The 26473-nt window shown below is 40.9% G+C and overlaps 1 protein-coding gene across 1 annotated transcript in view; it reads right to left on the minus strand.

Annotated features, from left to right (window-relative positions):
* The window catches only part of PLOD2 (procollagen-lysine,2-oxoglutarate 5-dioxygenase 2), a 47224-nt gene extending 21022 nt beyond the window's left edge, over positions 1-26202 (minus strand). The window contains exons 1-7 of the mRNA XM_052685927.1: positions 25890-26202; positions 11168-11259; positions 9680-9816; positions 4432-4595; positions 2968-3080; positions 1231-1294; positions 407-504 (exon numbers count right to left, since the gene is read on the minus strand). Coding sequence (XP_052541887.1) covers positions 407-504; positions 1231-1294; positions 2968-3080; positions 4432-4595; positions 9680-9816; positions 11168-11259; positions 25890-25998 — 777 coding nt within the window. The 5' untranslated portion in view covers positions 25999-26202. The remainder of the gene's footprint in view (positions 1-406; positions 505-1230; positions 1295-2967; positions 3081-4431; positions 4596-9679; positions 9817-11167; positions 11260-25889) is intronic.
* Between the last annotated feature and the right edge of the window lie 271 nt (positions 26203-26473).

Raw genomic sequence — 26473 nt, forward strand, 5'->3', positions numbered from 1 at the left:
GGCAACCTGAGCAGCTGTGGTATCCCTGTTCATTGCAGACGAGTTGGACCAAATGGCCTTCTGAGGTCCCTTTCTACTCTAAGGATTCTACAGTTCTATGATTCTTCACTAGCTTTAAAAATTGTTTTCTGGTAATGAACAAATTAACATCAAGTTATTCACTTCTAATATCTCTTGCTATCGTGAATTTGGGAGTGGAGTGAGTTGTTTCAGCAGTGCTATCAAGTTACTGTGACAACAAAATAATGATGCAGAGAGCTGCTAGAACGGTTTGTTAACCCATGCAATTTTTATTAATATTAAATAGAAGTTAGTAGTGGTCATAACTATTTCAGACTATTCCATTGTTTTTGCCTGAGCTAAAATTGTTGTCTTTGCACAAAACCACGAGAAAAATGCCACTCACTTTAGTTGGACCATTTCCGAGAACAGTAATCGGTAATGTTTCATACACAGAATTCCTTGCTCTTACTTTCCCTTCTTCAAAATTCAGATGAACTTCATCTGCAAATTAACAAGGATCATGCCAAAACAGGTTTATAAAAAGATAAAATTTCAGAGTTCTCTGAGTTCTTGCTGGTACTGTACATCCTACTGTTGTTGTCATTGTCAAAGATATTTATATGGAAGCTTTTTTTGGTTTTTAAACAGACCCTCAATTCTAAATGCTTTATCCCAAGAATTGCATGTTACATTAAACTTCAGAGTTTGCCAACAGCAGCCTTTAAAATTTGAACAAAATCTGCCTAAAAACTTACTCTTGAACAAAGGAATTTATAAATAAATCAGTTACTTTAGATATGATCTGAATTCAAAGTTGTTACATAATTGCAGGTTAAAGGTAAGGAAGGAATCTTGTAGAAATGTAGCTTCCAATTTTAATTCAAGACAATTAAAGAAAGGAAATTAGTCATTATTTCACAAACTATTACACATAACAACCAAAATGCAATTTTAATTACAAGAGTGAAGATGGTAATTAAGTTTGCAAAAGGCTGATAGAAATTTGGTTCCTAATTTCAGAAATATTGATAACTCCATTTATTTAAAATTATTTTTGCTATTTTAAAATCAAACTTCAGCCTGTGGCTGAACTGGAAATCTGGTTTACCCACCCAAATATTTCATCACAACAGAAGAGCGTATGTTTAAGGAACTGTATCAATGGCTTTGCAATTACAGTTTTAATAACATGGTTAATGAAACACAACATACAAAGCATATGCTTACCAACAGCTCCATTTAAAGTCTGGAAAATAGAACATTTGTGGTCCAAAGTAATGTTCAGGCTTTCCTGAAATAAAAGTAGCAAAGATATTGAGGTATTCTAAAAAGCCAAAGCTTTTGCTGAAGTCTTATAAGAAGCAACAGCAAATTAAACAGGCCAAGCTACCTGACACTCAATTCTCAAATGGAATTCTTAGTTTTACACTGTTAAGTTTTTCCTAGATTCCTGACTTGTGCAGTTGTATAGCAATTAGTTTTACATATGCAAAAGCCTCATCTAAATTTGTAGAATAAAGACCATAACTCTTCAAAGAAACTGCAATTTAGGAGGGTAGGCTAAAGAAAATCTATATCTTACCTTAGAAATATTGACAGTTCTCGGAACACCAACAAAGCACACTAGCAGTTCTTAAATCAAAATCACTGCATTTCACTGTTTCAAAATAACAGCGTGCCAAATCTGAGTATCATGTCAGAACAGAAAATACCTTCACTCGAAACATATTCCTAGTACTAAATTATTAAACTCATCTACACTCACATTTAGTGTACCTTGTTCAAAAGTTTTTAACACATTGAGCAAAAGACATATCCTTTAAAATAGATTTAAAAGCTGTTATTTAGATATGAGTACTTTGTTTCGAATCATCCAAGATTTCCTTGCATATTCTACAGTTCTGAGCACTACCGTACAGAGGATCAGTACTTAAGAAGCGTATAGAATCCTATAGAATCTCCGCATCTCTGTATGTAGCCAGTAACTTTATAGGCAGTACTATGGGGGCGTTTTGAACCACTGTGTAGTGGTGTCCTCTGCAGAGGTACACACTTTTTGTCTAGAAGACAATCAGTTCAGACAGCTAAATACATTACTTGTGAGTTTGGTGCAGAGTCAGCTCAAGCGTCTCTACGCACTGTCCTTTCAATTGCATATCTAGCATCTGACTTAACTTTCATAAAGACAATTCAAACATTTCTGTACTTGTATCTAAATATGCCCTACAACACAGGCATAACTCGACAGAACTTAAAAGAACATACATACATTTCAAAGACTTTAGACCTGCCTTATGCACCCAAGTGACCAAAGTCAATCTCGAAATTCTAAAATATCAGCTTCTAGAAGTCTTCTTGCATCAAAATATTGTTTACTCTTTTTAACCCACTTTTTCTAGTACCCAGCCCATGCCTCTGATCTACTATGTTTTAAGGCTCCTAATCAGCACAGAACTTTGTTAAGCTAGGGCTTGGAGAAGTCTCCCCCCACAATTCATGATGCAGACTTACTGAACATATCTGCATAAAAAGCTGAGGAGTCGGATGCAGCTCCAGGCAGGACCTGAAATGGCAGCAACCCAAAATCTAAAAACTCTGGATCAGCAAGTAGTTCAGTGAAATCCTGGAAAAATGCCACATTCTCTGGCTGTCAAACTGCAGACTACATGGGACCCTCATTGAGATGAATGTGCCTAATCATATACCTCAGAGCTATTATTTCTAACAACGAAGCACAGCCTGCCTAGATCTGCAGGCAGTCTGAAACTGTATTTCAAGTCATGACCCTTCCAAAGACTGTTCATCACTCTGACAGTAGGAACCTCCAGAGAACAAACACCACTGTCAACATGGCATTCAGGAAAGAAGGAGACAGCATTCCTTTTATTTTTATCTCCTGATGTTTTATGAGGAGCAGCATGTTATTTCAAGCAGAAAGAGATGAGAAAGCCAGCCACTACCTACCCTCGCCAATGGGTCAACATAGATTTTGGTGTAAAACAGCTGGTCATCGTCATTATCCTGCAGATCCCATTGCTGCACAATACGATTTATATATGGAGCATAACCAATAAATCCTGCAATATTAAGCACACAAGTTATTTCCATAAAAAGCACTTCTCTGCCAATGCTGTCCCTCAGTCAAGGACTTCATTCAAAGTGTTTGGTGCCAATGTATGAAATTCATACAGTTTGGCTTAAAAATCGAGTTTTCTGTGATATGCATTAGTTCTGTTCTAAAGAGTTTGCAATTACAGCTTATTTTTATTGTAACACTTTTTTAAGGTAAAAAATAGCAAAGAGACATGTTCAAGATGGAAACAGATATGCTTCAGATGGTCCAGCAAACTCCAAAGCATGAGACCAGGCTATTACTGTTCCCAAGAAAGAAGCCCACTGTAGAAAAAAAAGCTCCATTTTCACCAGTCACTGAATCACAGATGGTTGAGATTGGAAGGGAGCACTGAAGATAATCTACTCCAACCTCCCTGATCAAGCAGGGTCCCTGTGAGTACATTATCCAGGGTTGTGTCCAGACAGCTTTTGAATATCTGAAGGAATCACTTCCTACTGGCAGAGAAGCCCGAAACTGATCCTGCCAGAACTACAAGTGGAATTCAATTTGAACCTGAAATGCATTACACTTAAGCCAAATCAAACCAAAACAAAAAAACCCAGACAGATTACAAAAAAAAAAAAAAACAAAGAAAGAAAAAAAAGGGATGATAGCCTGATAGCCTAGGCAAAGAGAGAAAAGTGTGGGGACACTCAGCTCTGCAGAGTGCCTAGACTGTTTATCCAGGTAAAGGGAAGTACTGTGCTCTGTAGCAGATAAACAGTGTCAGAGTCAATGCACACATGTATTAATCACCTGCAAAACAATTAACAAAGTTGTCATCTAAAGGAGACTTCTGAATTAACACTGCATTGAGATTAATGGGAGTAACCCACACTTCCCTTGAATCAAATGATCCAAGCCATGCTGAGGGGACAGGCAGTCATCACCAGCATTTGTGCACAAGGTCCAGAGATACCTTAGAAACCAGGGTACCAACAAGGCAGGAAATTCTGTGGCCCAGCTCATGATCTCTCTCTGTAAACAGCATGTACTACCTTATGCTTCTACCCCTAGACCAGTAACTGGGTGGTCCCTGCATAGCATTTCGTTGCAGGGCATTTATGCCCCAGGCTTCACTTGATTTACATGCTTTACTCAGCGGCATTGCCAAAAATACCATGGGATTTTGAAGGAAATCTATTCCTGAGAACAAAAGAGCAGACGTTCAAGGGACAGAGTGGTAAACAGCAAATGCAATCTTCAGTGAGTTCCTCGGGAGTTCAGGAATACCTACACATACAAAGACATAAAACATAATGAAAGCATCACGCTCAAGTTCAAGATTTAGCATATTCACAAATCACACTTACCTCCTGAGTTCAGGAATCGTTTTCCACTCCGGACCACAGGATACTTGTCAGCTAGCCTTTTATCTGGCCAAATTAGTCCATCTGCTGCAAACACTACTTTATGATTTGTTTCCTGAAATTTCTTTAGCAGTTCTTCAGGTCCTCCCGCAAAGATTACATCATAGCTGAAAATGAAGAAAAGATGTCCACTGTTTGGTTTGATTTTAATGAGTCTGTGTTCAAAGCAACAAATGGTTTGATTATTCAAATGTTTAAAATCAGACAGCCATTCTTTTCTGAAAAGTGACATCATATTTCTGAAATCTGTATCATATGTAAAAATCCTACAATCTTCTGGGAAAATAAGTCCTCAATCAATACTATTTAACCAACAGCTTCCCCTTCCATTTCCATTTATTTTTTCTGAGCCTTCCACATTTCTTCTCCATTCAGAATTTTTCTACCTGAAACTGATTTTCAAGTTTCACGTATTTTGAGTAAAATGTAAGTATGCATCTTTAAAAGAAGGAGTTCTATATTTAAAAGGAAAAACATATATATTTGTAGATGAAGGAGAACTTACTGATGACTTACTGGGAAACTTGGGGTGATCTTGTTCCAAAACACATTGGCACAGACTTCTGTCTGACATCTCCTTAGGCACATACATTTCTCAAAATATATCATTTCTCAACACAGACTATCGTTAAACTGTGTTACATCTTCACAATATTTAAATTTCTGCTTTAACTTTTTTGATGTGCTGAAGACTTCAGAAGACCCTAAACTTCATAATATTTACTTATAAAAGTAGCCTATTTTTTTGTGTTCATCAGATTTAACTCCTGATTCTCAATCACAAAGACCGAAAGTTGGAAAGGCTGATATCTAAACCAAGGAGCCAAGGAGTTATCCATAAGAGGAGGCCAGCATTAGCCAAAAGCAGAAAAGGTGAAGCTTTGGCAAAGGTCATATAGTGATGGAGTATTGTGAACCCAGCGGTTCCTCGCTGTAGCACAAAATCTAAATCAAATCCTCTGAAAAACCATAAAATGAATGTAAATGATTAAATAATTTAAAGCATAAGGCTCCTTTATTCATGCTCAAGATCAACATATAAAAGCATTAATGCACAAAACACTTCAAGGTTCATTTCACATGGCATAAAGTGAGGAAATATTGGGATCGCAGCGTAACAGACTAATCTCTGGCTGAAGAAACAAAATATCTGAATTTAATGGTAGTGTCTCAGCTGTTTTGTTTATGGGGATATTCTTATTTCATGCATCTGCCTTAGGTACCTTAAATCTGCAGTCCTGAAATAGGGCAGAGGAAAGGTACAGCTACCAGCTCCAAAGGTCTCATCTTTATCACGATTTTGTTCTTGCTAAGTATTTGAGCCAGGCTAGGAGATAGGACAGCAGTATCCCACGAGCAGTAAACAGAATGTTTTGCATTGCAATGTGTTACTCAGCAATAGTGCCAAGAAACCAACTCTTACTGCCTTCTGGTGCTTCTTTGTTACAGTTCTGAATTATTTAAAACGTCCTTTCTTCAAAGGGGATTTCATGCAATTGGACTAAGAAAACTGAACAACAGCTGGCTTACAAATGCAATGGATCTCCACCGCAGAGCAAAGCATGAGCCCTGGAGAGGAAGTGTGTTATGTAGTCTATATAAAGTAAGTGAGGTTCTGCAAACCTTCACTGTTTTGTTTTTCTGTAACTTTGGCAGAAGAATGTATGAAGAAAAAAAAAAAAAAGAAAAAAGAAAAATGTATTGTACATTTTGGAGCTTCCCCAGTTTTGCAAAAACTGCCTGCTTCCGCCCAAAATATACAGAACAGTACTTTCCTCCCTTTTCCATTCAGCTAGTGTAGTCTGATTCAAAGCCAGAACGGGCCTGAAGAACAAGCAAGAAACAGGAGAAGAGTTGAAGACAGACAAAAACAGAGATTTGTCTGAGGCTTTAACTTAATAGCTTATGGCAGGCTGTGCTTCTCCTCTTTGATCAGGTTAGTGCTGCTGCTGCAATGATTTGCAGCTGCAGGAAGGAACCAAACACCCCTGGAACGTTGCTTCCCAATGAGTGTCATTCTGGAAAAAAAGCCAAAGCTGAGCAACATGCTGCGCTAGCCACAGGCTCTGCTTGGGAAAGGATATGCTACTTAGTGCAGCACAGTTCATAATACAGAACACAGCACAGAGCTCAACTTAGAACAGCTAAATTGTATTAGCAATTATTGTAAACTTTACATACAAAGGGATATTATGCAAGGGCATGAGTCTATCATGTATGTACATTTTCCACCAATTTTTGTGGCTCTGTTTCATCAAGAAGTAACCTACACCCCTCCCCAAACAGGATCTCCACCAGCTTCCTGCTCCTCACCACTAGTCCTCATCTGTGGCTTTACACAGTTCTACTTGTCTCTGACAAATGGAGAACTTCTTGAGCCAAGCTCAAACCTATCCATTTGCCTCGCTTCCCTACTATGTCAGACACAGTACCAAATTCCTATCGTAAGAAAGATCCAATTGAGGTCTACCCCACTGAGACCATCGCAAAATGGGTTCCAGGACTATCTTTAACAATTATTATGATGATGAGCTGTGTTCCAGATTTGAATAGGACTTTAGAATTGGACAGAGAAGAATAAGTAAAGATATATCCAGAAGGAGGCAGGTCGTTTTGACAAGCTGGAAAAGCTCACATACACTTATTTATTCTTTGTAAATCCTTTTGATTAACTAGGAGGTGGAGGGGGTAAATAAAGTTTCCACAACTCCAGTCCCATTTCCTGAAGTTCCCAGATGGTTGATGTTCAGGGTTGGAATCCACCCAGCCCTCCTCCTTTTCTGGCCCCAAGTCACACCCTCTGTGCACCCAGTGCCTTGTCACAGCTGGGAAGTGATCACGGGGTGCAGATCTTCCAGAACGGAACGTGCAACTTTGCATCTACAGCTTTATAACAATAAAGACCTGCTACTATTTGAGCTGCAAGTTAAAGAGCTCCATGTACAAACAAGGGGGATTTGCAACTAGTAATGCAGGTCCCATATTTCATGTTATTGAAGTGGACTGTTAGGCTGCACACTTAGTTGTTTACAATGCATTTCCGCCAGAATCATACCTCAATGGCACTTTCTGCATATCTCAAAATGGTTATCCCTCATTTCCTGGCAAATGTTTTAAAAAATCATCGAGACTTCAACAGTGTTCTACAACACAAGCAGATTTCTGTGGGAGTTCTGGGTGAACAGTCACAGCACCAACCATTTCAGCCCAGTCTGTGCTGGCCGTTAGCCAGTTCAGTCTGAAACAGTCCAAAATAAACCAGCAGCTAGCTCTCACAAAAACAAACCTAATTTCAATTGTATTCCATCTGCACCTAGACACAAGCTGACTACTAAAAAAGTTGAAACTATTTCCAGAATTGCGAGCCGCGTAAAAAACACCGCACAAAAAATAGCAAGAAGCTGCACAAAAAGTTCATTGTAAATTATTCACCTAGTTACAGTAAATAAACCAGGAGATTCCCTCCATCCCCCACCAAGATTAACATCCCAAATGCTTCACAGAGAATATAAAGAAAAATACCTGAAAAAGAAAGGAATTTCCTATAGATATGCTACATTTCTCAGTGTTTAAATCAATAACAAGGATTCCTGGAAATGTAAAGACTCATTATAATTAAAACATAATGCTAGAATCAGAAAGAAAAAATATTTTTTTTTCCTACTTGGAGTCTGTCCCAAAAGTTTAAAATCAACATGTATTTGGGATTATAGCCTTCAAGAACCCGGGAGGCTTAAAATGGCAAGTTTTCATGGCAAGAAAGATTATGACATCTGTACTTGAACACACATGGTCTGCTGTATTCTCTCATCCATCTCCCTCTCAGACAGCCCATCCTGGATATAAAAAATTATGTTGGAGAAATTTGAGCTATACCCAAATCAATTTAAGTATTTTACCATATAGGGAAAAACAGTGAGGTACTGAGATTATAAGTTAGAAAACAATAAGACAATATAAGCAGTGAGCGTTAAGTAAACTGATGATTTATCTGAACCTCATACAGATCAGAACAATTCCCCTCATTACTCTCAAATATCTTCCAGGTCTCACATGATCACCAGAACACTACGAGCATGTACATATTGATTTTTACAAAGTTACTTTTTCTACTTATTGAACAGAAAACTGTTAATCAAGTTAGAAAGAAAACAAACAAATGAACAAGAATATGTAGCTCTAAAAGTTACATACAGTTTGAAGTTACAGAAGTGTAAAAATCCATTTCCCATATAAAGCTTGCTCAAAGTACTGAAGGAAAACTTAGTAGCAGAAATTTCAAGATGAGCTGGTAACAGAGTGTGAACCATGCACAAGCTCCAGGCCTGCCCCACATCCTCCTTGTAGGATCCTTCAGTGACCCTAGCACGGGTGTGAGAGGCCTTAGTGGCTGCCATGAGCTGGATCCTTACCTGCTCTCTGCATTCTCTTGTCACACACAGGAAGAGAAAAAGAAAAAAAAAAAAAAGTAAATGTGTTCAAAACCCCTTGTATCCCCTGCTTTCTGCAACACAAAGAAGGCTATCTGGCCTCCAATGAGGAGGCTCATTATATTAGGCTCATATGCTTAGGCACATTATATAGGCTCACATGCTTAAGCGTATCCATGCTGTGACCAGTAATCTGGCACCCACAGCAGCCCTGTCTCCATGCTTCCATCTGCAGACACAGCAGGCACTGGGGGTCTGTATGGCACAGTGCCTCACTTCAGCTCTCCAGCACATAAAAGGAGTTCTCTCACTAAGTGCTTTCCTCAAGGGCCTGTTTTCCAGCTTCCTCCATGTCACTGTTACTTCATGGACGGAGATCACACTCTGGTCTCTTCTGGCCATATTATTTCTGGAGCTGCTTTTGCCAGTCCTCCAGCTCCCAGCCCTCAGCCACATCCCACACTACCGCAGCAGAAGGAGGGATGGATGCACGATTGCCTGATTGCCTGAAAGCTTGTCAGCTCCAACAACATTTTTTCACCCCCTTGAGGCCTCAGAACTATGAGCAACTCTTACATCTGTAAATCCTTTTTAAAAAGCAGTGATTGCTCCAAGCAGAATCTACTATTTTTATGAATGAAAAAAATGGGAGCAAACATTCTCAAACAAACAGAGAAGGCATGCAACTTTCAGCACATCACACCAGCTACTTCTGTGTGCGCACCCAAGCTTAAATGTAATGACAAGCCAGGTTTGCTCACCATTCAACAAACATTACAATCAAGTCCTCTTGATCAGCATAGCCCTGTATGCCTTCTTTCAGCAGGCGGACTTTCTGCCCTCCACCAATGGAGTTCGTCAACTCACCACCTTTCCACTCTTCACCTTTTCCAAGTACCTGGAATAAGTAAAAAGTCTTTTTTTTTTTTTTTTGCTGGTAACAAAAAACAAGAGGCTTTTGAAAGCAGACCCTTATTGAAAACAGATGTTAAAGCAGAAGCAATGCATTAAAGCACAGCAAGCCAGCATTTCCAGCATCATAAGTTTTCCATGTCTGAAGCAGCATTCAGCATGATGACATCACTGCAAAAACATGAGACAAATTTCTTAACCAAATAAGAATCAAGTAATTGCCTGCTACCACTGTTTATTTAAACACATTTCCATCAGAAAAAGGAAAAAATGAATAATTGTTTCAAAACTTATGTTAGAAGAACATTCTGAATGAGATGTTTAGAAGACAATTTCATCATTTTAGGAACAGGAAGTATCAAAAAGCTTGAGGGATCAGGATATTACTAATACAAATTCCAAGCTCCACTATTCCTGAAATACCCCCAGAACACTTTTATACAAATGAAGGATATATTCCCCAGTTTACAACTGGGTGCTAAAATCAGCTGAACAACATTTCTGTGTAGCCAAGTGCCAATTTTACCTTAACATTTTTGTGGGTTTTGAGCATTTGAAAGATAAAAGATTTTTGGAACTCCTAAAACCTGAAACAAATGAATTGCACGCTGTTTTAGACAAATCTGCAAAGCTAATAGCTGTATGCAGAGCCCGGGCTCCTCAAGTGCTTTAGAACAACATTAACTTTAGGAAAGGTTTTCTCAGGTTTTCAAGTTCAACAGCAAAAGTCAAACTTCAGAGACCAAATCATTTCCTAATTACAGTTCAGACACTGTGGTGAGTAAGCAAGCAGAAGAATGTCATAATACAATCTGAATTCCTGGATTTTTTCTTTTGCAGACAAAAATTGTGTGGAAAGTTACAAGATAGTTAGGGCTTTTGCTTTTTTCCCAAGGTCATGTAAAGGCCAAGTTCAGTACATGACATATGGAGACTGGGAACAAGACACAAGAGGCTAGGAAAATCATTAGAAATGTTTTATACTCTCATAGAGTCACGGAGTCTTGGGAAAGAGAAGGCAGCTTGCAGTTGTGACCCTCCCTCATTCTCCACAGCAGGACTCCCACCTTGGTTAAACAGGATGGGAACACTCACCACCTCCTGTGCTGCCAGTACAGCTTCCCGCAGCAGTTGTACAGCTGCTCAAAACAAACAAGTTGCACTGCAAGGCCAGACTAGATGATAAATTATGACAGAATGACTGAGGGTCCTGACCACAGTATCTACTAATCTCCTTTCGCTGCCATGGGAAGGTTTCAACAGATTCAGTTATTACTGCACTGTTTCTACCTTAAAGGCTGTGTAGTATGACTACTTGGCATGAGAACATACTGTACCTTCACTGTGTAGTTGAAGTGCTTTGCAGTTTGCATGAAGCGATGAAAGCCATCGGTTTCCTTAGTTGCTACAGTAAAAACTAGGAGGTTATCTGTGAGAGAAAAAGAAGAAACATATATTAAGTTTTCAGGCCACAGTTACAACCAAAGCACACTGTATCAAGTGACTTCACAATTTGCCCACATCTGATTCCAAGAGACAGGCAAATATACTGTCATGTTATAAGCATGAGACATCACCAGACAAGAAATCCTACTGACAAAGATGCTGTATTTAAAATTATCTTCAGGAAGAGGAAGCAGAGAAGTATCTGCTCTGTAAACAGCTAGCTCAAGAGATAAAAACAAAGCTAGTATGACCTCTGGACAGGAAGAAATCTTTGAAACAAAAATAGTTTATTACTACTCTGCCTGAGCTAATCCTGTCACCTCTTGTCTCACGAGTGAATGGTAGCAGAGAGCTTCACCCAGCAGCAAACAGTGGACACCAGAGTCCAGCAGGCTGCACTGACTGCTTTTAAGTCTTTGGACAGTGACAAAAGAGCATGGGTTTTTGTTTTATTCAGAATCTGGTGTCGGCAAATTATACTAGTGCTAATTTTGCCTTCTTACTGAACGCAAGCAAATGACCATGCAACCAATTTCCTTTTTATATCCCAGGGCTTTTGACGCAGTTCAAGCAGGGCCAAGAATTCCCACTAAACAGCTTGATATTTTCCTGATTATACTATTGAACGACATTCTGTACTCTTAGCAATATGCTCCATAATCATGGTACACAATTCAAAGCTATCAAAAGTATAAGACACCTATCCAACATTGAATACTTAATCAGATCTGCCTGGATCCCAGAGCACATTGTAGTTCCTCCATTTGGTCTCAGTTCAAGCACTGGCTGCCCTCTAAACAGAGCCCAGGAGATCAATCCATACAGAAAGTAAAATGAATCACCTCTAATCGCTATACCAGACACAGCGCCTGTTCTTGCCTCACTTTTCTATAAAACATCCTCTGGGTTTATCCTGACCAGCACAGTAACATTTGCTAGAGATGGCTGCTGCAAAAAACATTCCTATTAACCCTTTAGTCTTTTCCACTAGTGGTAACTTTGAAGTTTGCACAGAATACAGGCAAAGAGTTCATCCTGAGTGTACTCAAATCTGTCACAGCCTACTATTTTATTTTTGTTTGATCCCCACAAAACTGACACACAAGGAAGCAGCCTGCTTCCCTTTTTCTTCATATAAGAAATGCACTTGCTAGAGATGATAACGCTTGACAGACAGGTATCAATATACTTTAAAGGGTACCAATGAGCAGTCAGGCTAGCAATAATAGTTGTATTAACACAGACATAACTTACAGAGCAACAGCAACAACAAAAAACAACAACAACAAAAAAATCACTCCAATGAAATTCTAATGAAATCTGTCTAATACAACCGCAGAAGGAAATCTATGGAGATTGGTCTCAGGACCCCCTGATTTCTTCTTTTCCTCCCCCAGTGAAATAAGACAGATTGAGTATGAGTCACCAGCTCACTCCCACAAGCACTCCAGCCAGGTCAGACAGTGATGTGGTAGTCCATTCTCAGCTGAAGCCATCAGAGTACCATGAAGAGTAGCAAGGATAAGGAAATCATATACAGTGCTTTCTTACCACGCTCAGTTTTCCATAACTTAGACATGGTTTCTCTACATTTTCAAACACAAGATTGTTTTTTAACCTCACTCTTAGCCAGTCATCCAGCAAATTGATGTAAACCTTACACAATGACAGCCCCGCATACCAATACCTACTCAAAGGAAAACACTAACTTCTTTGTTTTGAACAGGCCTTCTACAGCTGTTACTTGGTGCTGCCCAAGTTAATTATTGACTCTGCCACACCACACTGATGCTCCTGCACCGTGCATCAAAGAAACTGAGAGTATTTGAAACTCTTCAATCAACTTGGTATGGACATCCAAACATTATGGAAAGACAGTTTTAAAAGGTATATTACTCCACATTTTTCCAGCTTGAGTGCTAGCAGCCTTTTGTGGTCAAGAGTCAGAAGAAAATCCCATGTGCACACCTAAAAAGAGCAGAGCCATCCCAGAGAATTCCAGTGCAGTGCACTCACAGACACACTGACTCACAGATGGACGTAAGTTCAGCGATAATGGTATGATATGTTCTTCTAAAGGTTATGCAATTTAAAGTAATTCTACAGAAGTCACCACAGAATGGATGAAGAACATGCCATCTTAGATTATGGCTAAAACAGCTGGAGACAGAGGGTAGGATTTTTTTCTATGGAACAGATTAAGGAAAGTCTGATCATACTAGACTGCACCACCAAGCCAAGTGAATCCGTTGCTGACAGTTTCCTAGGAGAACAGTCAAGCACTGACTGTAACTGCAAAGTTTGGTTTGGGATAGACATTTTTCACACCTACAGCTTCCCGAGGAATGCTCAAAGCAAGGATTTCAACATCACTACTTGAGAACATGGTGTAAGTGATAAAATGTGGGCTGCATCGGATTGATCTTATTTTCTCCCTCACAGTCACTAAGTGTAACTAAGACTGTCTTAAACAAATGTACAAATACATTTTGGTAAAACAATCTACTATTCTTTATGGGATACTGTTACTCTTTTTTTAATGAAACTCACAGTAATTCTACCTATACCTTGTTCATGCATTTCAAGACTCACTGCAAAATTCATGCAAAAAACAAAAGGAACCTGTATTGTGCTCATACCCAGTAAGTCTAAATAAGCTGCCTAAGTCAGTTTTGCAAATAGTCACAGAACAGACAGGAACCTATTTTTATAAAGGTACTATTTACTTTGGAAATGCTTTCAGTATACTTGCCAATGGTCAGTTTTTTAAAGTTACAGATGAAGAGTTTTAAAAGGTGTTATTTCAGTGTCACTGGATTTTGTGTGCATCTGGTATTTAAACAGTTTTTAAATGGAGAAGAATGCAGAATTTGGAATCTCAGATTCTGGACAGGCTCTTCACAGAATATTTAGTCTTTGGAGTTTTGTTTATTTTGCTTTCTTGCTTGGTTGGTTGTGTGTGCATGCGTGAGCATGCATCTGCTTTAAATAAAAGAGCAAACAGTGTATGATTTTATCCTGTTAATAGCATGCCTTAAGAAAAGCACATTAAATGACAGTTACCTTGGCACATTATATAGAGGATTACTAACCAAATGAGGAAAGTAGCTCCTTTTTGATATTGCAAAAATGTTAATGAAATTCCTGCAGGCTCCTCTGACTTGATTTAAAAGTGATAACTTGCATCAGTTTTGCTGGCAGAAAAGATGCATGTTTCTTTCTGCAGAAGTGAGCAAAGAGGATGCTTCTGACCATTACTCCTTTTTAACCCTTTAACATCATTCATTTTTGTGTCTATTCCTCATTCCCATTTAGGTGCAATGAATGGGATCAGCGTTCTAACAGTTTTCATCCAATAACATATGCAAAGCAACTTTCAAGAACTCACAATAAGGCAAATGTGCAAGTAAAACACAGATTCTGGGGGATTGATTCCATCCAAGCCACTTTAATTACATGCTTGGCTACACCTGCTTTAGATGCCATCACAGCCCATGCCACAGCAAGCATTCTGGTAGCAGGAGCAGCACCTGACCTGTGTTGGCAGCATGTGTGCTGCAGTACAAAGCTGCCTCCAATTTCTCAGACCCTGAGTTATGGCTGTGACCAGGTGTTTGTTTTCCAGAGAGAGAGACAAAAAATGCTTCACTCAAATACCACGATGACTTCTGGCTGAAGCAGTACAGTTCTCGCCTTAATGTTGTTTGGGAGCAAACCCTGTCCTCCACACAGGAGCTCTGCGGTGTGGTCTAACATCCACACTTGAGCTACCCAGTTCCTTCAGATTGACTATCCCTCTCATAGCAGGGATGAAGGCACATTCGGTAGTGTTTTCCAGAAGTAACAGCATCCCCCAAATACAAACACAGATGAAACCACGAACGCAGCAGGCAGCCAGCACCCTGCCCATTCTCAGGCCTGGGCTGCGCGGCAGCATGCAGCCCGCAGCCACCATAGCAGACACAGAGGATTGCTGCCTGGCACTCTCTGCCACAAGTGAAATCAGTCTGTGTGAAAAGGAAACGTAAACCCTACACAGAGGTTCAACAGAAAGGCATGGGAAAAAAAAAAATTCGGAAGAGCTTCATGCCAGATATGAGGGTGCCGATGTTATTACAGTGCAATTATTCCAGACAGCTTTCAGATAGTTGTGTTCACAAAGCAGCTGTTCTGTTTTGAAAACAAGCCTGAGAGCACATGTTTGGCCACGGGAAGTATATCCAGTGTCAGGCAGAACTCATTTTTATGTGCAAATTAGGAAACGGTTGAGTACTCTAGTTGTGAAAGACAACGCTGCATAAAGAGCTCATGCAACATATTAGCAAACTCAATGACTATTTATCAAAACACTTCACTCCCTCACTCAATCTTTTGGGCTGCCACCATCAGGAATCTGCCTCATAAATACGTATTTCCAGAAATAAGAGTAAACCAGTGCCTTTGCTTTCACCGATTTGTGTGGAGGTCTCAGCCAGCGCTGCTGCGGCAGGACTGCACTCAGTTGCAGTGACCTCTCTGCTCATACCTTGGCAGAGGAACACGCTAAGCGCTGCAGTTGCTCCTTGTACACCCACATGGTTCTTATTTATCATGAATGAACACTGACAGAGATTACTACATAATTTCTACCAGGGGTTGCGGGCACTAGTACAGTAGCTTTAAAGCAGCCAAAAATGAGGATATTGCTTGCAGCCATATGGGAGCTGACATTCTGCTCTTGGACTCAACTGCCTTAGACTTCTCTGGAATAGGAACATGCAGTAAGATCAAAGGACATATGTGCATAATACTGCATTATGCCATCAAAACCTTTGCCTATCTGGAAAACTAGTGGCTTATAATAGTAAATGATGACTGATTTTTTATCTGTGTCCTAGTGCCTATAAAACACAGCCCTATTGCAAAATAATCCTCTAAAGGCTTCCAGCAAACAAATGAACAAATTGCTATAGGCTACTGAAAACTTGGGAACTGAAAACCTAATAGGATTTAAAAGTAAATAAACTATATGCATACATACAAAGTCAAAGAAAAGCTGAACTATTACAATCCTATCACAGGTAGCCTTGGCAGTTATCTGCGTGACCTAAATTTAAGGCATAGACTGAGCATTTATTGGGAAGGCAGAAGGCATGTGAATGCATTCAAGCACAATAATAAAGCTATTGTGGTTGTGTCTGTTATGTCTTCCACACCTCCATAGATGTGGGAGACAAAAAGAAGTCAGTTTTCCATAAAAATCAGACTGGATTTAGCTTGCCTTTACTCTATGTTGGAGCATGCTTCTCCATCACTGGAGAGATGCACTAAAATGCACAGCTGAAAAAGCATTTTCAGTCTGGATTCCTCCTCTGTCACAGTTCAAATGCATAGTAACAAGGAATGTTAAAAATTATGCTCAACTGAGAATTAGCTATCAAGAGTGACACTAAACAGCCTTAGCTAGCAACTTCAAACTTCTGACTAAACTTTGATTATGTACTCTTTCCACAGATAAGCTGGTGGGAAGGGGGGGGGGGGGGGGGGGAGTTTGTTTAGTTTTAGGTTACAGTTTCCTATCTGCCTGTTTTTCCCAAGGCAGACAACCTACTCCATGGGTGTCCAACCTTCTGGCTTGTCTGGGCCACATAGAGTGAAAAGGAATTGTCTTGGGCTGCATACAAAATAATATATAATACAATATACTTAAGGCATGTAAAAAAAAAAAACAAAATAAGTTTTGTTTTTGTTTTTTTTTAATAAAAATATTTTTAAAAGAGCAACAAAAACAAAACCATTAGAATATTTGACCTTGTTTTTGGGAAACCAATGCATCAGTTCAATTTGATGGCAGAGGTTGCAGTTCTCAAGATGCTTGTCAAAGATTTTTTTGATGAAGTTTTACTCTTTCTGCACTTCATCTTTGAAAACATTTGTTTGAAAATGCGCATGCTGCCAAAAAGTAATGATATTATTCTATGGTATAGAACTCTGGTAAAGAGAGGTGATCAAATTCTTGAGTTGAATATCTGATGGCAACTCTATACATTCCACTGGGAAATTCACATGTAAAGTCTTTATGTCAACTGAAAATGGAATTGCAAATTGCCGTCCCCAGCCACGCACACAGCACAGGAGCTTGATGTTTGAAAAAAGGAATCATAGTGCAGGTCAACCAACACGTAGTGAAAGTATGATCCACAACTGGAATTCTAGATGTAAATTTTTGCCATACCTCATGATAAAACGTTAAATTTTGGAAGAATTAAATGGTATTTAGCAGCAGACTATAGCTGTACAACTAACCTCTTATGATACCTCTGACAGATGTGCTATATTTTTGGAAGATACACTAGAAAAAGTAAAATACTCTACAATGTATTCTAAACAAGATAAAAACGTGGGAATCCAAACAACTGGCTAATATAGTCTTTTTAAAAATATCATTTATAAGTTATTTTCTGGTTTTGCAGCCAAAAAAGCTAAACAATATACAACAGTGAGTTATCAATTAATTCCTGAGCTCTGAAAGAACTTTTAAAGCTTGTGCTACATTTTCTTTAAGCCCATAATAGAAAAGTAAAAACTAAAATGGATCTTTGGCCTATGCAAAACCGTCGCCATCGCTGTTTCAATATAGTCAAAATAACCAATTCTCTTCCCACACAGTTTTGATGACTTCGCTAAAACTAATTATTCCGTATGTTTCTGAGACGTGTTGAAGCTCTGTAGATAGGAGGTCACTGGTGGTGCCAACAGCCATGCCCTTTTGATGTTTATACATCGCTCACACAATACACTGAAAGCTCAAAGAACTGTTAAGTCATCTAAAATCTGAATACCGAAGAGTACTTCCACAGTTCAGATTTCTAGAACAAGATGAGCTTCCACTTATCTCACAGTAAGACAGTATTCGACTTCTTGAAAAGAATGTTCTTATTTTTTCCTCCAGAGTCAGAGCCTAGACTTGGAGTCTTAAAACAAACAAACATTTAAAAACCCACACACTTTAAAAAGATGACAAATGGAAACAGCAGAACCCATTATGTGCAATATAACTATGATTATAAGTTATACCTACATACATATACTTGCTTAATGTAATCCAGCAGTAAACAAACAAGATCTTAAGTATAGAATGCATATGTTTAAAGTTTGTGTTTTTCACATCTACTCAGAGTCAGTTTATAGGATGTACTTATGGTCAAAGAAAGCAGTAGGCCAACAGAACAGTTTCTAGACAAAAAAAGCTGCTGGCATAAGGAGGTGAAAGATAGAGCCATATGACAACTGTTTATTTTCCCTTAGGATGCTGAACAAACATACTGAGTTAGCAAGCACAGTCTTTCCTCTTAAGAGCTATTGAATCACACTCCAGGAGGGAAAGAGACGATTGGTACAGAGAGAACACTACTTCATATTTGGAAGTTCTGTTGTTGCTTTTGTTTTTTGTTTTGTTAGTTTTTAAAATCTGATCTACATATTATACAGTTGACTTCTGTTCCACACAGAACACTTTCCTGCATGCCACCACTCATCCCACAGCTTACAACTACTCAAAGGTACAAGGCTCATATCAAAGTCTCATTAGCTACAGCCACAAGTGCCTTGTAAGTCTGTATCCTCCAATATTTAATAGCGTGGCTAGGTTGCTGTGGATGAGAGGTAATATGTCTGAAAAACCTCAAAAACAACAGGAAAGTGAAAAAATTTATAACAAAAGATGAGATATTAAATAGATTGAATTAATAGATAGCAAGTACAGTCATGGGTTGCCAAACACAGGCTGCATGCTATTCATATATGCCTGTATGTGAAAGGGATTTCTAAGAGTCAATGCTTCAAATTAAACTTGAGTGCCAGATTTAGAAGAAGCAGATCTTTCTGCACAGACTTCTCTGAAAGTTAGTTCTGTTTTCCTTTTTTAAAAACCTCTTGTTAATCACTGCATTTCTGCACTTCCATATCTTACTACAAAACACAAAGTGCAGAACAAATATTTATGTCAGTTGCAAAACAGTGCCAGATTCGACTTTGCAAGCTGTCAGACTTGTAACTACACTTTAAACCAGATTGACTAAATTAAAGCAGATATAATTCTGCCTTTATAATGGTACAAGCATAGTCACTGTAGAACTTGTGTCATAGGGTTATTTGTAAATGTTCCTAAAAATCACAGAGCAACAGATATCAGTAACAGAAGTCCAACACCATTCCTGGCCACAGAACAGAACTAGAAAGGGCAGGAAGTTTTCAGCAGTTCTCCCAGGAAAGAAATATAGAAGGTGTAATTTCTCAGTTTACTTTCGAGCAGCTGGTACTGTTGCAACTTCCTCAGCAACAATCATTGTCGCATTTAAATCTTCTACTTCTTTCCTTGTTTTCAAAAGAACCTGCAGAAATGCATTAAAATAAACAGAACTTACTCTGAATTTCCTTGTAATACAGAAAATATACTAGATTAGTTCTTGGCTAAGATAAAGCCCCTGAACAGGGTATTAAATTTTACCAGTCCTTTCCCCTCTACTAAATGAATGCAGATTGATTTTCAATACAACTTCAGGAAAGATTTAACATTCAGGAGTCCAATTATTGTTAAATATCATCCATAATTCAAAACCATTTATAAAGAGGCAAAGAGTGCTGAACAGTGCATTTCAGAGTCTGAAGGATGGTACACAAATACGAAAGATTCTTCATATAAGTAAATTCTGTCCCTTTCTTTTGCAGTCCCTAAAGAATGTGAACAGCCATTTTACTCCTCTGACATCCCAACTCCATCAAGAAACTTGCTGCGCTGCAGCTTGCTGCTTGTCTTATACCAAGCAGTTCTGATCTCACCTCTAATAGCATTTCAAACATCTACATGGAAACGATCAATTGTTGAATATAGCTAGTTCTAATAATAGTGAAATAGCACTCATAGACCACCTCTTTTACACATGTACACACTTCCAGATAAAGGCCAGCAGTTACTCACAATATTAATTCCCATTTTTAGAAACTGTTTGCAAGTTGGTTGGCTGAGGTCTTTTTTTTTTAATATTTATTTTTAATTTCGCAGTACCACAGACAGTCAACACAGGCTCATTAGGGCCTGTGTGTGCACTCATCAATCACTGCAGTGCTGGCTGTGCTCAGGCTTGTGCTCCTTCCAATGCAAGATTTCCTGAGCAAAACGAGGCACTAGCGGCAGCATTCATAAGTTTTTTTCTCCCCCATTATCTGCAGTAGACTTGAGTGAGACTCTGTTTATTGAATTGGTTACTTCATAGCTCAGATAAGAGGTACTCCTTAGTCCCCAGACATGAACGTTTACACAGAACATCACTGTAATGCATGAAGCAAACTCTCCAGGGAGAGCTGCCCAGATCCTGGTGAGTGGGAGAGGGTCCAGTTACAGCTGTTTATTAGCACACAGATGGCAGCTCAGCTTCAGAGGTCTCCTAAGCAGTGGGGATGGGGCCATGACAGTAGCCCGGCCATGCGTGCTCGCAACCATACGCTGCCACAGGGCTGTAGGCTGGGACCAGGACAGCTAACCCCAGCTGTCCGAGCAAGAAAGTTTATCAGCTTCTGCTTTTTAGTAGCCTTGCCCTTGCTGTCCCTCATAAATGAGTGTCTAGAGAAGAGCATGCTGCTGTTTAAGCTGTTATTCAGCATATCCAGCTGTTTAAACAGGCAGTCACAAACTGCACCAGGCATCATTAAATCCTGCTTTCAGACAGCTAATCAAGCCTTCAGTGAAACTTGGCAATTAAGATTTGTAATAAAGATATCCCCTTCAAGAAATCATTGTTTAACAAAGGAGAAGTAAAACTGGAGCTGTCTGAAGGAGACATAACTGTCCCCACATTGTCAGCAGGGGCCACCACCCCACAGCTCTGCATACCACCCTGCTTCCAGGCACTGGTTGTGCAACACATAGCCCCAGATCTCCACAGCCCAGCTTTGACTGTTCCAATAACTGGACAGAAATGCAGTCCAACAAACTTCAGGAGGAGAAAAACCACACCTGTCAAAGAGCCCTTTTCTGCATCAAGGGCAGACTGTTACTCCACACTAGGCAAGAAGGGCAGCGCCTGCTCCAAGCAAGCCTGCCCTTCAGCCCTGTGGAGCAGCACCAAAGACCCATCCTGTTTCTGACACAAAACCTAAAGACCTGCAAGTTATGACGTATATTTTGGAGTGCTTTTAACAAGGAACATCTGGGCTAGCAACTTCAGTTATTAGGTTAATGGACCTGGTTGTAATCTCATGCTAATGATGTGTGTATAGCTGTTTCACAGTGATATAAAACGTAATTGGTAAGCTGCTTATGAAGATAGTCCAAATAAAGTTTGTTGGTTTGTTTTTTTTTGTTTTGTTTTGTTTTTTTTCAACCTTTAGTTCTCTAGTTAGCATGGATTTTTAATACAAGAATTGGGTAACTTGCAGTTATACTTTAAGAATTAATATTACCATCAAAAAGACATTTGATTTTCCTGGAAAAAGACACTGGGATATAGAAAATAACAGTGGACCAACAGAATTGCAACTTGTACCAGGAAGAACCCTTAGAATACTTTTCAAAGGGTAGCCTATAAGAGCTGGTGGGACAACCACTACAAGATTGGCTTTCTTCAGAGTTGTCCTATAAACTTGGATGTTTTAAACTAAAACAAGATCCTACTATTTAACTTTGAATTATTAAGGAAACTGATATGTAATTAATTTGTTCTCCATTGCAAACACATCTATGCATTTCAAAGGAATTACGAAGTAATCCACAGCATCTTTACACCATATTTGGTAGAAACAGACTGAAATGACTGAATATGATAACTGCATAATTTGCCAATAATAGCTAATGATCAGCAGATACCTAAGTGTCTGCAGTCACATTTGCAAACATTTCATCAAAATACTAATTAAAATACATGCACGTACTCAGACACTGAGAATATGAACAAGATGTTACTCTTATGATCATCAAGAAAAAAAAGATATTCTGTTTCTTTAATGGGCTGCTTATTCTTCCCCAGCTACTGCAAATTTTAATAGGAATTCCAGCTGCTTGAAATAATTTGGGGGTGAACCAGAGATTTTACATATTTAGTCTATTCATGCACAATATAAACTTTACTTTGAGAAGTGAATTAATCCTAATGAAATACTCCAGAAGTAGTTCTGTTACAGAACCAGAAGTCTGAACAGCACAGCAATGTCAGACTGTGCTTGCAAGCACGTATTCCTCTACGACTGTCACTTATCCTATAGAGCTACAACATTCCTACACATACAGACACATTCCTGTCATGTTGTGCTTTCTGCTGAAGGGAACTACACTGCGTAGAAATTAAGAAGGAACAAAGATTCTTCACTTTCAAAGTTGCTCTCCTTGCAACTGGTCCCTCAAGAACTATAAAAACAGATGTTATAAATGAAAACAAAAATATGTTGTATTGTGATCCTACCTACCATCTGTGCCAAGGGAATTCTCTGGAGCAGAGTGTCAACTAATTTCAATTTTAAACAGATTAGCGGCTTTACACAAATGGATCGATGTTCCTTTTGATCATGCAATGTAACAATTGTAATTCAACAAACAAAACAAAATGTTTCCCTGTGAAGAGGGAGTCAATTCTCCTTAAGTAAGCAGTAATGATGGGGGAAAAAATATAAAAGTCAGGAATCTGGACATAAACCATGACTCTCCAGAATATGCAGTCAGTGCAAAGAAACCTTTCAGAAATGATATTAGTTCCTTAACAGGAATATGTTCCATGCAAAATCATCCTGACTCAGACAGCAATTGAGAGTATCAATTAGAGATAAGAACTGTCACAGAATCACAGAATTGTAGGGGTTGGAAGGGACCTCTAGAGATCATCGAGACCAACCCCCCTGCCAAAGCAGGTAACAGCTGTTTTCTGGTCAAATTTCCTATGACCTTAACCAAACACACTGCCCATCACAGACAAAAGCAATGTCACATCCACTACTGTGACTTACCTTCATTGTTTGAGGAAAGAAAAAACCTAGCCAAAAAGCTCCTATATTTTTCCCTCTGCATTGTACAGCCTCTGAACTTCAAGAGAGCGGTCTGAGTTCTTCATCGCACCATTTCTAAGGGGAAACAGGCTGAGCCTTCCATTTCTTTCAGAAAGTACACCAGGTACATGGTGTTCTTGGTTACATGATCAAAATCCCTCGCTCCTTTACTGCGCTGCCTCAGTGAAAGGCTTACAGTCACTGTCATCACCACATCCATTTTGGAGGAGCCTAAAAATGTCAATAGCAATTCACAAAGCACCTACTGTCCCTCCAAGCAGGCCCTCATGCAGCCACATCCAATACCCATCACTGCTTGCAGCGCTTGCGGCCAGCAGGGAAGGCTCACTAAGGCGGAGCACAGCCGGCAGCTTGGCCACGAGTACTGCTGCAGCTCCAGGACACATCCTGGCCACGTCGGCTCTGGAAGCTACCTCCGCTCCCTGTGACAAGCCCTAACCCCTGCCCTCTCTTCATGTTTTGGGTGTACTAGGATAGCAGCAACACAGCAGGCCTGCTCAATGCTCTTACAACACATGGTGGCTACGTGGCCACACAGCCAAGCGGCCAAGTCCACAGCCACCGAGGAACGGACTGTGAGAAGGCAGGGTAGTTTCCTGTGCAGAGAACTGATTGAAAAAACATTCTCATGGGCACACCCAAAATAACGACAAATATCTTTTCCTGCAGTGTGTTACATGATAAGCAACAGGTACTCAGTAACTGCAGCGCAGCAGGAATACGTTAATACTGTTGTTCTAACACCAAAACTTCTGCACCTTTATTCCACAGAAGACTGAGCCCACGTACATGTATGGATTTCTACAAGGGAGGGCACACTATGCTCTATCCCTAGCCAAGCAATACAGCACAGACTGGAGGATAACATCGAAGGGTTAAAACTGGTACAAAATCAAGCAACACGGCAGGCAGCACTACGGTCCAGAAGCTACCCAAAGAGCAGTCTGCACTCAGCAATTTGCTACAGTCCGATACAGACTGCTGTTGTTTAAATTAAGAATAGGATTTTCTTGTTTGATCACTTATATAAAATAGAACAGGGCTTTCCAGTGTTGCAATTTGTACAGAATCACTTTTATCATTTATCTAGATACACCAGTCAATTTCTGGTTTGCTATAAAGCACAGTGCTTCATCTACCACTGAACTATGCACTCTCTACTTCTCAAGCCTTTGACCAGCGACAGGGTTTAAAATCAAGAGTCATTACTGGGCCAGTCGTTACTTGATATCAGCACAAGATGTAACACCTAGATCAAGTTGCATTAAAAAAAATACATTATTAGCATAGATACTCTAGAGGGGGAAAAACGCAGTTGATTGCAGTAACCAACTGCCACAGGAGCATCCTCACAGCCCCTCTGCCACAGACACAGCTCTGTGTTTTGCCCAAAACACACCCCAGGAGGACACAGCCCCACAGCCATGGGACAGCGATGCTCACACTGCCTGGAGAGCGAGCAACAGCCATACAGAGCCCGCAGGGAACTCTGCAGAGTGTCCAAAAGCAGCAAAAGGAGAAAGCTGGGAGAGACCAGCACAGCAAGCAGCCTGGTGTTCATCAATGCCGACTTATCTTACACTGGTTATGAGCTAAAGCAGCAACTTTCAAACTCAGAAGTTCCTGGAATAAACTTGTCTCTCAGAAAAACGAGCTGCCTTCAGTGCACCAAAGCAAGAATCAAGCTAGGTAATAAAAATAACTTTATTACACATTGAGTAAACAAGCCAGGAAATAAAACTACTTTGATTTCATGTGGTAATAGTTCAGCAGGATGGAATACCTTTCTATTTCCAGAACAGAAATCAGAAATACAGATGCTAAAGCAGTACTGGATAAGAAATCGGTTTTGGCATATAGCTTGACACATATGTTTGGACACCTCTCTGAGGGAATTTCCTGCGTGCATTCTTGTATTCTACATAATAAAGATACAATTGCTTTCTACCTTCTCACAGACGTGACTACAGAAAACAAGGAACAGAAATCTGGCGGCCTCCGAGGACCAGCAAAAAGCACGGCAGCCTCCAGCTCACTTTTCTCACGAAGTGGGAAACTTCACCCCGAACTGACGAAGTTCAGACAAGGAGCGAATGACACCGTGCTTTTCCCTGCCGTGGAAAACCTCCCTGCCCATCAACACTTTGTCAAGGGAGCAGGGAAGAGAAAGAGGGGAGGGGGGGGGGGGGGAGGGGGGAAGGAGAAAGTCAGAGGCGCTCCCTTCCCACTGAGGAATCTATTTTTACTTTTTTCCGAAGCTGAATCCTGCGTCTACCGCCGCATGACTCACTCCGGCGATTTAAAATGCTTTCAGCTCCTCCGGGCGACAACCTGGGGAGCACCGGGGGCCGCACCCCTTCCCCGGGGCAGCGAGCAGCAAGGAAAAACGCGGAGCGAGGGACTTACAGAAGAAACACAGAAATAACCGGGGAGAAGCGGCAGCCCCCACGCGCGCACCGCGGACCGGCGGGGTTCCCTCCCGGCAGACGCACCCGAGCCGGGAAGCACAATGGAGCCGGCGGCGCATGCCGGCAGCGCATCCCCGCAGCGCTCCGCACCTCCCGCCGCCCCGCACCTCACCTGCGGGGCCGGAGCCGGGCCCGGAGCGCCGCTCCGCCGCCACTGGCAGCGCTAAGGCCAGCAGCAGCGGCAGGAGGAGCCGCGGGAGCCGGGCGCCGCTCCACGCCATCTTCCCCCTCCGCACCGCCGCCGCTCCCCGCGCCGCCAGCCCCGAGGGCGGAGGTGGGAGAAAAGAGAAAAGCGCCGCCAGGAGCAGCCGGTGCCGCGCCCGGGATGCCGCTCCTCCTCCGCGGCGGGCAGAGCAAAGGGCGCTGCCGCCAGCCCCAGGCTTTATACGGCGGTGGGAGGACCCGGGCGGCGAGGGCGCCCGGCGGCGCAAGAGGAGCCGCTCGTGGCCTCCGCGCCCGGGCGCACACCGCCGCGGGAGGGGCGGGGCCGCCAAGCTCCGCCCTCGGGCGCCGCGGGAGCGCAGCGCTGCGCGGGAAGGGCGCGCCCCGGCCCGGCGTTGCGCGGGGATGGAGCGCATCCGAAGGCGTTACAGCGGCAGAAGCCACCCGGGGCAGCGGTAACAGCGCTGCGCGCCCGCTCTGCTCGAAAACGGCATCGCTGCGAACACCCCAGCGCAGGAGCGTCCGCATTTCCAT

This window comes from Tympanuchus pallidicinctus, unplaced genomic scaffold (assembly GCF_026119805.1).
Source record: "Tympanuchus pallidicinctus isolate F22 unplaced genomic scaffold, pur_lepc_1.0 scaffold22, whole genome shotgun sequence".
Classification (NCBI taxonomy): domain Eukaryota; kingdom Metazoa; phylum Chordata; class Aves; order Galliformes; family Phasianidae; genus Tympanuchus; species Tympanuchus pallidicinctus.